Raw genomic sequence first — 14,164 nt, forward strand, 5'->3', positions numbered from 1 at the left:
TCATTTATTCATCCAACTTCCATTTTCTGGAACAACCTTGCTTTATACATATTTCCTGAAAATTGCAATCTACAGAAGTTCAAGTCTAATGTCAACAAGTATTTTCTTTCATCTTCTGAACCGTCAACCCATGCACGGTACTAAGTACTATAGGTTCTAATACCTCACATGTTTGGGATTTTCATAAAAAAAAAAAAAAAAAAAAAAAGAAAAAAAAAGTGATTATTTTGCATAATCACGTTTTAATTGTATCTTATATTTACAATATGAGATACAATTAAAATGATGCAATTATCTACTTTGGCATTTCATTACGAACATAACATGGTGCAATGGCACTAGCCCATACACAGCCACTCCCTGACTTACGTAAGGGTTGCGTTCCACAGAACTCTATGTAAGTTGGAATTTCCCTAAATGCTTATGCAGTACTCGCAAATTTTATTGAATTTGATTGAAGCAAAAAAGAAATGTTCGACGAACATGTAAATAGAATTATTCATTCAATTTTTTTTTTATCTTATGTGCAGGAAAAATTACAAAAATGTATAAAATTACAAAAATTTCAAAATTATAAAATTACAGAAAGAGAGAGGAGACAGACATAACGTCAGCAAGTTTTACCTTTTGAGCATCATTGCCAGAATTAACTCTCTAGCTGATAAGCACACTGCTGCAGAAGCTGAGGGCTGTGCAGATTTAGAAGGAGTTTTTTCCAACACATCACAAAATTTCTCTGCAGCTGCAGAATTGGCACTGGCAACTTTACCACATACTTTAATGTTTTGGAAACCAGTGCAATGCTTGAACCTATTAAACCACCCGTTGCTTGCGATGAACTTGGCTTCGAGTTTGCCGTACTTATCCTTAATATCTTCATAAATACTTCTTGTTTTTGCTTGAATGGCCATTGGACTCAGGGGCACTTGCTTCTGAATCTGATTTTCCAGCCATATTATTAATAGCTTTTCCATCTTTGATATAGCACCTGAACGCTGTTTTGTGATCACTTTTGATCTCAAATGCGTTGATCCTTTAACATGTTCTTTTAAACACGCACCGTCCCTTAAAATAGTATTCACCGTTGAAGCAGCGAGACCTAATTCATTGCAATAGATTACAAACCTTGTCCTGCTTCGTAGTTCTGAATTAATCATTTTCATTTCTAAATAAATTTTGTTTCGTTTCATAGCACTCCTAGAACTTGCACTTTCTATTAGTCCACTTCACCATTGTAATAAGTAAATAGGAATGAAGAGAATATTCTGAAAATTTCTTTGTTTTTTATATGATTGAAGATTTCAGTGAAGGGGAACTCATTTCACCATAATACCGTAACGTAAAAACCCACAGAATTCCAGTTATCGGTATTATCGCAAATAGTAGTAGTAGTAGTAGTAGTGGCATGTGATGTAAGAAAGCAAATGTATGAGCTTATGCAGCATCAGCCAAAGGAAAAAAAAAAAAAAAAAAATCACACCATTCCCTCTAAATACCTGTCCAGTTCCTCCTTAAATTTATTCAACCTATCAACTTCCACGACAGATGGAAGTTTGTTCCAGCAATTAACCACCCGCTGGCTAAAGGCAAATTTCCGCACATCTATTCTACATCTGTCCTTTCTTAATTTGAATTTATGCCCCCTTAGGTTCATAATCTGAACAAGTGGAAGGATCCCATCAGAATTCAGCGTGCTGAACCCATTCAAGGCCTTATACACCTCAATCAGATCACCGCGCAGGTGCCTAGTCTGCAGCCACTGCAATTTGCAGAACTTAAGCCTCTCTTGATAAGAGGATCCCTTCATTCCCCTCACCAATCTTGTTGCCCTTCTCTGTACACGCTCAAGTAAATCTACATCCTTCCTAAAATGAGGCCTCCAGACCTGTACGCAGTACTCAAGGCGTGGCCTGACCATTGCCTTATACAGAGGGATAATCACCTCCTTTTCCCTGCTAGCAAAATTCCTATATATATCATTGACAAAACCCCATGACCTGCCCTGGCAGCCTGTCTGTATTGCTCAGAAAACTTCATATCTGCCTGCACAATTACTCCCAGGTCTTTTTCATTTTCTACCACTTTAAGTGTAGTACCACACAGTTTGTACGTTTCTCTGGGGTTACTTCTACCCATATGCAGTACTTTGCATTTGTTAAGGTTAAACTTCAGTTGCCACTTCTTAGCCCATCTGCCCAAATTATCTAGATCCTGTTGCAGTAGCACACTGCCATTACTGTCATTAACAACCCTGCCAACCTTTGTATCATCTGCAAACTTCGACACTAAGCCTGATATACCTTCATCAATATCATTGATTATATACAAAACAACAGTGGACCCAACACCGAACCCTGTGGGACTCCACTAATAACATTAGTCCAAGAAGAGCAGTACCCATTGATTATATGCAATAAGATCGAGTTTACTACCCATATATAATAGATTGCACTAACAGAAAAGCTAAATAAAAAGAGGAAAGTGCAAATTGTTTTTATTGTTTTATGGTAGTGACCTCGAGAAACGTGTTTTAAAAAAACATCACAAAGGCATTGAAAATTTGATTCTTATAACAGAACATATGACAGTGATGAAAGAGTAGTGCAATTTCCATTATAAAAAATCACCTTTTAGAGAGACAAATAGCTTATTTATATAGTGAAAATTTCAACTACGAGGTCTTGGAACAAATTATGTAAAAAAAAAAAAAGTGTTATTGGGTTCACATTATATTTTCATGATACCTCCATTTATTCCTACGGGATGCAAAATACGTTTCCATTATTTTTTTTGTTTGCACCTTTTTTTTGTATATGGCGCCTCGTAGCCAGGTGGGAAGGGGCAGCAGTGCATATCACACTCTTCTTGATTAGACCAGGGTTCGAGTCCGTCACCACCAAATACGGAGGATGCGGAAAGGTCAGGGAATGACCACCGCACCGGAGCAATATGGCCTTAGTTGCTAATGCTCCTAATAACAACAACAACTGTGTATATATATATATATATATATATATATATATATATATATATATATATATATATATCTGTATTAGGCGAAGAATTATTTGTAAATTTTAACATATTGTAAATTTTAACACAGAGATCAGCACCGATTAATGCCATCTAAGTGAAAGATTGCGCATTACATCGGTCTGTATTGATATGTTCTAGAAATGATAGATTATGGTAGATTTCGCAGACTGCACCTAATCTCACTCAACCTGCTACCTTATTGCCAACCCGATAAATTTTTACTCTACCACAATCTATCATATCTAGAATATATATATATATATTAAAAAAAAAAAAAACCTTGTCATTTATTCTGTCTGCATGTGCGGTAGGATACTAGCTGTTATCTGTACTACTATACACCCTACTATACTACTGTAGTATTTGTTGTATAAATTCAATTAATGCATTTAAAAACTTAGCAATGAAAGTTACACTCATCAGAAGGAAACTGAAACACCTTACACTAAATTTTGACCAAAATGATAGAGAGTTACCCCATATTATGAATAAAAGTTATATACATAACGAAATACAAATGTATTTTTATCACATATACAGGGACAGTTGTCATAATCTATGGTCTGTGAATCTGCATTTCTACGAGCAGGAATGGTCATAACAGAGATCTGTAGATTTTTTTTTTTTGTCTACGAAATCAAAGAAAAAAGAAAAGAACTCCTATTGCCTCTAATGTTAATGAACATCTTCAAGACTATAATCCATATGAATGAAGTACAACCATATTTAATTTCTAACTGCATCCCACTGTATTTAAAAAATAATTACATTCATTATATTCAGATACACCAAAAGTTACCTGTAGTCATAAGTCCACTGTCATCATCAGCAAACATGAGGAAGCCCTTACTCATGTCTGATGTGCGAGGTGCAAATATCTTGTTAGTACTAGGCAAAGGTTGTGTAGGTTCGTATGATAAAGACGATGGTACTGATACTTCTTTTTTTACCTGGTCTTCAGAAATAATCTCATTTTCATTTTCTGTGTTGCTAGAAATATAAAACACCCAATGAAAACTAACCATAATTTCAAATTTTATAATATTCAATTTATTATACTGAAAGAGTTGGGTTCTTTTACTTAACTAAGACCATAAATTAGCAGTATAAAAAACAATAAAAAATCATTTGGGCAGAAAACAATCCACAAGTAAGATAGTGAACAACAATCAAACTGTTCAAAACTGCTTCAAATTTGGCTGAAGATATGAACTGCTCAACGATTTATAATCAGCAGCACACATAATCCAATTAAATTTAATTTAAAAATAAGAGAACAGCACTAATATCATATATAGTGCAATCAAAAACTATACATAATATTTGATTACTTTATCTTTATATATTATTAGTTTATTTTGCTGCTGCTTATTAATTTTTTTTGTAATATATAACGTTACCGAGTTCTGTCACCTTTGTTGCTTCGCAAAATGAATAGGTGAAAAGTGCATTATTCATTTTTCTTCACTGATTCATTCCAGTTTTGTCTAATCAATGAGATTATCTGATTGGTTTCTAATGTGTAGTAACACTGTGTAACAAATTAAAAAAAAAAAAAAAAAATGGTTATCTTCATTTTTTGCTGTTTATGAATTTTTGAATATGCTAATTATGAATATGAAATTAACAAACCTGCATGCAGATACACTATGTTCATTATCAAATGATATCTAATTTAGAGAACACATTCCTTTACTAAAGGAAGTCCATAAATCATGTCAGAACAAGAAATTGAGTACAACTGCATCCCAGGAATACCAAAATAGGGCATTTTTGTCAAAAATAAATTTTCAAACATATGAACTAAACACTATAACCCATTACCTTTACTGATACCTCTTCTTCACTGGTTGAATTCATGACAGCTATTTGTAATGCATTTGGTGCATAAAATAAAGGTAGGGGATGACATGTATGAATTTGACATTTTCGGATAAACTGTACACCCAGCAAGAATATACCCAGCTCCTTGACATGTGGCCTTGACAATGCTTCTCACATGGAGATTACTTGGACTCTCTCCACTCACTAGAGAATTACCAATAAGTTCAGTCCAGTAAACTATTTAGTGGCCAGCCTGTGAAAGCTATTTTAGAGGCTGTATCCTCAAAAATGTAAGGAATATTGAATCTCGCTATGATGGCCATCACAAACTCAAACGACATCATTCATATTGCATGACAAAAGAGATGGGGTTGCAAGAGCTTTGCTCTGGAGACTAAGCATGGGTTCCACTAGTTCAAGCCTGCAATAAGAAAAATGGTGGTATTGCACTGAATGATGAGTTGTTACCACCTAGTACTGCCTGATAAACAGCATTCCTGTGTGTGTGATGTGGATGACTCCTGCTTGCATTGATTACACCTGAATGGTCACTTCACATATAATAGATTAAGTGTTTCAGGCCTAAAAAATGGTGGGAGGTATACCTAGGGTTACTAACAGTTCCAACATAATGAAGGTGCAAGCAGAGGTATATCTGTACCTTGGATGTTTGAGATATCAAGGTACGCTGATAAGAAAAAATAACCAGGAGTAAATGTACAGTCAAATCGGAAGTTCTGTAAGAAGTGCAGACAGGCTGCTAGACGAGCTCAGGGAGGACACAGATGCAATTATCACATTGCATAAAGCAACAGCTACGACTTATCGGGAATAGTACATACAGATTTGGAAACCTCATTTGAGGATGGCCACAGAGATATTGGAAAGGGTGCAGAAGACAAGATTAGTATTAGTACTAGTAACGGCCGTATGGTGCAAGGAAGCCTAAGGTTTATGCTGCACTAGACAAAATAAAAAAAATAAAAAAAAAAAAAGAGTAAAATAATAATAATAATAAAAATAAAATAAATAAGAAAACAAAAGGAAATACACAACCTATGCATTTCCCTCCTCATGTAACTATCCAGCCGACATTTCAATTTTCCCAACCTGTCAGCCTCACCCACCCGTATAGATAACTTATTCCAGTAATTTATAACTCACTGGCTAAAATAAAACTTCCTGCAATCCAGTCTAAACATTTCCCCCTATAACTTGAATTAGCATTAGTAGAGGCATTTGATGCAAGAAATCAAGCTTATGCAGCATCAGCCAAAAAAAAAAAAAAAAAAAAAAAACACCACTTACACTTCACCCCTCTGTTCGTTCGAAAAACCTGTCCAGCTGAGCCTTAAACTTATTTAGGCTATCAACTTTCATGACAAGGGATGGAAGTCTGTTCCACCAACCAACCACCCGCTAGCTAAAGGCAAATTTCCACACATCTATCCTACATCTGTCTTTCCTCAATTTGAATTTATGCCCTCTCAGGTGATTATTCTGAGCAAGAGGAAGAATCCCATCAGCATTGAGCATGCTCAAACAATTCAAGGCTTTATACACCTCTATCAGATCACCTCGCTGGTGCGTAGTCTCCAGACACTGTAATTTCCAAAACTTAAGCCTTTCTTCGTAAGAGCACCCCTTTGTTCCATTCACTAATCTTGTTGCCCTTCTCTGTACTCGTTCCAGCAGCTCTACATCCTTCTTGAAATGAGGCCTCCAGACCTGTGTGCAGTACTCTAGGTGTGCACTGACCACTGCCTTATACAAGGGAATAATCACCTCCTTATCCCTGCTAGAAAAATTCCTATATATCATTGACAAGACACCATGAGCTACTCTTGCAGCCAGTCTGCACTGCTCAGAGAACTTCATATCTGCCTGCGCAACTGGCCCCAGGTCCCTTTCATTCTCTACCACTGTCAGTGTAGTACCAACAGTTGATACGTTACTCTGGGGTTACTGTTTCCCATATGTAGTACTTTACATTTGTCAATGTTAAACTTCATTTGCCACCTCTCAACACATCTGCTCAACCTTTCCAGATCCTGTTGCAGTAGCATAGTGCCACTGACAATCCTGCCAACCTTTGTATCATCTGCAAACTTGGACATTAAGCTTGATATACCATCATCAATATCATTTATAAATACAGAAAACAATAATGGACCCAACACTGAATCCTGGGGGACTCCACTAATAACATTAGTCCACGATGAGCAATGTCCATTGATTACCACTCTGTCTTCTCCCCCTCAACCACCCCTTTATCCATAGCAGCAATTTGCCTCCAATGCCACACTGCTCCAATTTGTGCAGCAGTCTTCCATGTGCAACAGTATCAAAAGCCTTTCTAAGATCCAAGTATATAATATCAAAGTTATTCCCTGCATCCAGTTATTTTGTGACTGCATCATAGTATCCAATCAAATTGGTCAGGCAAGACTTCCCCTTAACAAAACCATGCTGTGTCCGAGCTATAACTGAAGTCTTGTCTAGATGATTCTGCCGTGCTTCTTTAACCAGTGCCTCCATTAATTTTCCTGGAACAGAAGTTAAACTTACAGGTCTATAATTACTTTTCAGCCTTTGATCCTCCTTTGTGAATTGGGGTCACATTTGCAAATCTCCAGTCTGTGGGTACCTCCCCTGAGTCCAAGGAAGCTCTCATAATTATGGCTAAGGGTTTGCTTACTTCCTTTGCTGCCTCCTTTAATATAACTGGATAGATCCCATCCACCCCAGGTGCCTTTCTTGTGTTTGTCTTCAACAATTTCTCCTCCACTTTACTCTCAGTTATTACAAGATTCTCTAGCTTACTGCCAGAGTTGAATACACCTCTGGCATTCCCCTCGCTGAATAATTCCTCATGTATGAATGTCGATGCAAAATATTCATTTAGTTTGTTAGCTACCTGAGCAGGATCATCAACAGTTGACCCATTGATATCAAGTGGACCAATCTGATTCATCCCCTTCCTTCTAGAGTTTACATAAGTAAAGAACTCTTTGCTGTTTTTCTTTGCATTCCTTGCCAAAGATTTCTCGTAATCTGCCTCCGCCTGCCTAACCTCCTTTGTAACTTGGTTATAGATCAACTTGTATCTATCATAGGCTTCTGTGTCACGTGTTAATTTGTATGTATCCCATGCATTTTCCTTCTCTGCTATATGTCTCATTAGTTCATCTGACATCCATTTAGGCCTAAATCTTGAACAATATTTCTTAGTTGGTATGTAAAGCCTAGTAGCTTCCAAGATAAGTTCTTTGAATGCTTCCCATTTTGAATTTGCTGTTGGTAACATCATCAGTTGGTCCCACTGTATAGAATTTAAATACTGTCTCAGTTCATCGTAGTCGCCTTTACGAAAGCAATAACCCTTCCCTTTACCCCTAATGGTAGTTACCTCTTTGAGTAAACCCACTTCAGCACACTGTGATCACTGCCACCTAGTGGTTCATTTATCTGAAGATTCTTAATGCATGAAGAATCACTACTGATAATCAAATCAAGAGTATTACTCCCTCTAGTTGCCTCCTGAACATGCTGATGTAGAAAACAATCATCCAATAAATCCACAAAAGCCTTGCTAGTGTGCGAGTGACCAGCCCCCAAATTCCAGTCAATATCTGGGAAATTAAAATCCCCCATTATAAGACTCTCTGATTTACCGGCCCACTATTTCCCTGTTCAGTTTCTTATTATACTCATCAGAGTCATTAGGCCTATAGCACACTCCTACTCTCAATTTTGATCTCCCAATGCTTATGTCACACCAAACTGACTCGACACTGCACTGTCCATCGATGTCGACTGGCTTCACTTCCTTGGATTTTGTGTTTCTTAACTAATAGCATAACCCCACCTCCCTTCCTATCCTGTCTATCCTTTCTGTAGACGTTGTACTCCCCAAATTTCAGTTGTGCATTCCTTATATCGTCTCTGAAATCCCAGCAATATCTGCCTTTGGTGTTTTGAGCAATACCTCAAATTCATCAAATTTATTTACTAAACTCCTAGCATTGGTCTACACGCAAGTATACATGCACCTGTTTCTATTCTTAGCTACCCTAACACAACCCATGTGTTTACTTGTACCCCAATGATTTCCAGCAGTCTCTGAACTATCCTGCATCTTGTTTTTCAGGCTTCTGCTCATTCCAATAGAAGCAGTGCAAGAATCTCTTTCACCTCTGCCAGTGGCTACTGTTAATCTATTAGTCTTTGTCTCCTCCCCCAAGCTAGCAGTTTTCCGACCCACCTAACACTGCCTCGATAGCATCAGCAAATATTCTTGCGCCCTTTCTATTTAAGTGTATCCCATCCCTGTAGAAGTAGTCTCTCCTGTTAACAAGTACAGTCCAGGCTGAAAAAAAATTCTGCCCCTTGAGCCTTGCACAATCTTTCCAGGGCCGAATTGATCGACAAGGCTCTCATCATACACTCCCTCCTATTGTGTCTGGGCAGAACTGCAGACACTTTCAAATTCAACCCTAATTCATGGCTTTTTTTCAACAGTGACCTGTACTTGTTAAGTAATTCTGCTGGTCTCCTACTCTTGATATCATTAGTGCCAACGTGTACAACTATATCACCTTTTGTGTCCTTAAATGCTGCACTAGATAAAAAAAAAAAAAAAAGTAAAATAATAATAATAATAAAATAAAATAAATAATTAATAAATAATAAAAGAAAAGGAAATACACAACCTATGCTTTCCCTCCTCCTCCAGCCGACATTTCAATTTTCCCAACCTGTCAGCCTCACCCACCCATATAGATAACTTATTCCAGTAATTTATAACTCGCTGGCTAAAATAAAACTTCCTGCAATCCAGTCTAAACATCTCCCCCTATAACATAAATTTATGGCCCCTAGTTCTAGAACCATTTATAACTGTGAAAATTTCATCCTCATTCATTTTACTTTTTTTCTCTCAAGGCCTTAAACACCTCAATCAGGTCTCTTCTAAGGTGTCTAGTTTCCAAGCTGTGCAACCCACATATTCGACATCGTTCCTCATATGGATGCCATTCTGCAGATCTGACCAGGATAATTACCCATCTCTGGACCCTTTCAAGAAGCTCAATGTCTTTTTAAAATTGCAGTCTCCATACCTGCACACAGTATTCCAAGTGTGGTCTCACAATAGCCTTATATAATGGGATTATGATGTCCTTATCTCCACTAGCAAATGTTCGATAAATCATCGACAGGACACTATGGGCCTTCCTTGCAACCTGCATACAATGATTGGAGAACTTCATGTGTGACGTATGACGACTTCAAAGTCCACTACTAACTTTAGTTCAACTCCACCAAGCATATAAGTTATTTTGGGGTTGCTGTTCCCCATTTGTAAGACCTTGAACTTTGCTGGATAAAAGCAAAACTGCCACTTTTCTGACCATCCCTGAAGTCTATCTAGGTCACTCTGAAGAAGCTCTGCTTGGCAGTGATCATTTAGACATTACGCCCTCTATCCCTTTATCGATGTCATTTAAGAAAATCAAAAGTGGTCCTAATACTGATCCTTGGGAAACCCCACTTCTTACAACTCTCTGCCTCCTACCTTGAAGCCATCCTTCTATCCATCTAAGGATTTTCCCCGTGATTCCAACTTGTTGCAACTTATAAAGTAACTGCTAATGTGGGACTGAGTCAAATGCTTTGCTGAAATCCAAATAAACAATGTCAAAATTATTCCCTAAATCCAGCTGATGAATGACCCTGTCAAAATAGTAAAAAGATTTGTTAAATACAATTTTGCCTTTACATGACCATGTTGCGTATCCTTCAGAATTCCATTTCTCTCTAAATGATCCTGAATTCCATCCTTGGTCATTGCCTCCATGATTTTCCTTACTACTGAAGTTAGAGTGACTGGTAGGTAATTTCCCACTACATTCTTAGAATTGCCCTTATGTATGAGATACATTGGCACTTTTCCGATACAACAGAGTCTCTCCCGAGTCCAGTGATGCACTCATAATTATCCTCAACGGTTCAATGCACTCACTTGCCACCTCCCTTAAAATTATAGGGTATATACCATCAACCCCAGGAGCCTTACTTGCCTGTAGGCTCAAAAGTTTTTTTCATTAAATAATCATGTGAAATTTCAATATCATTAATTACAAATTTTTCAACTTCACTCCCACAATTTCTTTGACATAAAGCATTTTTCTTCTGTAAATATTGATGCAAAGTAACTGTTGAGTTCATCTGCAACATCAGCTGGGGTATCTAATACTATTAGGGTTACCATCTTCTGCACTCATAAAAAGAGGACATTTACATGTTTTGGGGCGAATAAAAGAGGACAAAAAGTTCATCTTGGATTAAAAAAGAGGATAGAAAAGAGGACAAATATATTATGCAAATAATAAAATAAAGACAATGTAAACCACATTTACTGATGTTTAGGATTAGTACATTCATATCTGTCTTGAGAAATTATTTCTTTCAATAGCTCTGGATTGCCTCTCAAATATGTGTAAAAATCAACGTATGACATATGTTTGAAATTGTGCTGCAAAAACAAAATACCTTTTACAGAAATGACATTTAATTAACCTATTCCTTTCCTTCGTCCACTGACTTTGCATTAGAGAGAATACTCTCTCTCTAAATTTGCATTGTGAGGAGGAATTGCAAAGAAAAACTGGGCAATTTTCAACAATTCTGAATTGAATTCAATATTTTTTGAATTACTTAAATATTTGGCCCACTTTTCATGTATAAGCATATTTTTAAAGTCTTTATTATTCATTTGACCCTCAAAAAATGTCTTCAAATTGTTAAATTGGTCAAAACACTTAACATCATCGATTGTTACCCCTTTGTCAATCAAGTAGGAAATAGAACATTCTACATCGTTCCAGCTTGGTACTGCATCCATTTTGATCCACATAAAACAGGAAATGGATTCCATATGGTGAAGCCACTTAACTAAATATTCCATGCAATTTCTATACAGATTTTTTGTATTTAAAGTTTTTTACAGTAACATTGTGATCCATCCGTTTAGAGATAATTTCTTTCACTGAGACTAACACATCTAGCACTTCTGCAGCTGAGTTACTTTCCCTTTCAATTCGTTGTATGTGTGTATGGAATACACTCATAAGTGATTGTATGAACCAAAGATGAATCTCACTAAATCCATTTTCAAAGAACCTTTTAATCACAATGGGAGGTTTTTCTTGGGACAGAAAATAAGCCTGTAAAGCTGGAGACATATCTATGAGCCTTGTGATGCTTGGAAATAATGAAAGCCATCTCGTCTTGCTGAGACAAAGGAGCTGTCTATATTCAATCTCAACAAACTCACAGTATTCCTTAAGCTCTTCAGTCCGGACTGTATAATTATACAGTGTTCTCTACATCAACTTCCCAAAGTTCTGCGGCATTCTGAAGACAATTGTTCAAAATATGTGCAGGGCAGCCCACTCTAATCAAAGTCTTGTTATGCAAAAATTTCTTAAATTTTGCAAAGACATTATTCCCTTCTTCATTTCGTCTCAGTCCTCCAAACATTGTATTGCAATTGTCCCCAGTGAATGCAATACATTTTTCAAACAAACCATTTTTTTCAAGAGTTTCTTTAACATACGTAAAAATGGTATCTGCAGTCTCGTTAGGCATCGTCTAATTAATTAATTGTTTCTTCAATTAATTTTGTTTGTAAACCTCCTTCATTTACATCAAAATACTGAATAACTAATGGGAAGATTTTTTCAGAACCATGATTACTTCCATCAGTTGAGACCCCACAGTATGCAATTTTATTTTATTTTAAAGTTTTTACAGTAACATTAAGAGAATGATTTGCGAGTACAAAGTTTACATTTCTTCTGTCTTGGTTCTAGCGCAGGAAAATCTTTTTGCTATCTCAGAATCAAAAAAGAAATTTTTTAACATGACAGTTGTGCAATCCATTGATTTGTAACTACTATGATGTTTAACAGTGTTAAAAGCAAAAGGTACCCTCTGCAGTAGCCAGATCATATTTTATTTTACCAACAGCTTTGACAAAAAAAATCTGTAACCTTCCCGAAGAGGCCTCACCTTGAACTGATTTCTTGTGCTTCTCAGTCTGAATATGATGCTTCAAATCACCAACCCCTTTATTGGCTACTGAAACATGTCCCCATTCTGCAAACATTACATTCAGCTTCCCATTACTCTCTCGGCCAGATACAAAACATGGAAATTTGTTTTTCATCTCTTCTGTAAACATGCGCTTCCTTTTAGGCATTTTAGGGGAAGTATTTGGTGTGCACACAGCTCAATTGATATGCTGCAATCAATTTCTAGAGAAATTGATTGCAGCATATCAAAGAGTTAGCCCTCTAACTGTCAATATTTATTTGATATGCTGGAATTCCTGTAATTTATATATCTTTTTCTAGCACACCATCTGATCTTCACGTGTTATCTACTCTCTAAACCAAAATATTGTATTGCTAGACTATATAAAATTTATATATGCGTAAATTCTGAAGGTGGGTTGGTAACAATCTCAATGCACTAAACTGAGCATCGTCGGGGTGTTCCACCTAATTGTCAACACGGAAATTCGAATTGAAGAATTGTCTCCTATTCCGAAAACGATTCTGTATAACGTAACTCAGTAGTTTTCGTCAAGCTTGCATAAAAAAAAAAAAAAAAAAAAAAAAATTGGCGTATAATATAAAAATCCGGACATTCAGACAAATTTATAAAAATCCGCCCGGACAAAAATTTTAGACAAAAAATCCAGACAAATCCGGTTAAAAGAGGACGGATGGTAACCCTAAATACTATGCCACCTCCATTACATAAGGGTCCGATCTGGTTTGTCCTTCTCTTCTTTGCATTTTTATACGTGAAGAATTTCTTATCCCCATCCTTTTCTCTCTTTGTCAGTGATTTCTTATAATCTGCCTTTGCCAGCCTAGCCTTTTCTGTGGCACTATTACAGATCAAGTTGTAGCAGTTTTAGGCTTCAGTACTTTTTATTGCTCTGTAACTTTTCCATGCTGTCTTTTTCTGCTCAAGTAGTTACTCATCCAACTTGGAACTCATTACTCATCCAACTTGGAATCCTCCTCACTGCGTATTTTTTAATGGTATATACACATTCAAGGCTTCTGTGATTAATGTTTTTAAGGTATACCATAATTCAATTGTATTCTCTCTCTATGAGATATCTACCCAGTTAATAGAGGCCATGTAGCACCTTAAGCCATCGTAATAACCCGTTCCTTTGTCTTTAACTACTACTACTACTACTACCACCTCCTCTCTTCATCATCCA

At 36.6% G+C, this 14,164-nt stretch overlaps 1 protein-coding gene across 2 annotated transcripts in view; it reads right to left on the reverse strand.

Annotated features, from left to right (window-relative positions):
• LOC150088456 (hypoxia-inducible factor 1-alpha-like) overlaps positions 1-14,164 on the reverse strand; it is a 433,924-nt gene that overhangs the window by 77,686 nt on the left and 342,074 nt on the right. For both annotated transcript variants that reach the window (XM_090369521.1, XM_090369520.1), the window contains exon 8: positions 3,836-4,026. In XM_090369521.1, coding sequence (XP_090225647.1) covers positions 3,836-4,026 — 191 coding nt within the window. The remainder of the gene's footprint in view (positions 1-3,835; positions 4,027-14,164) is intronic.

This window comes from Mastigoproctus giganteus, chromosome 3 (assembly GCF_048544385.1).
Source record: "Mastigoproctus giganteus isolate SK-2022 chromosome 3, ASM4854438v1, whole genome shotgun sequence".
Classification (NCBI taxonomy): Eukaryota; Metazoa; Arthropoda; class Arachnida; order Uropygi; family Thelyphonidae; genus Mastigoproctus; species Mastigoproctus giganteus.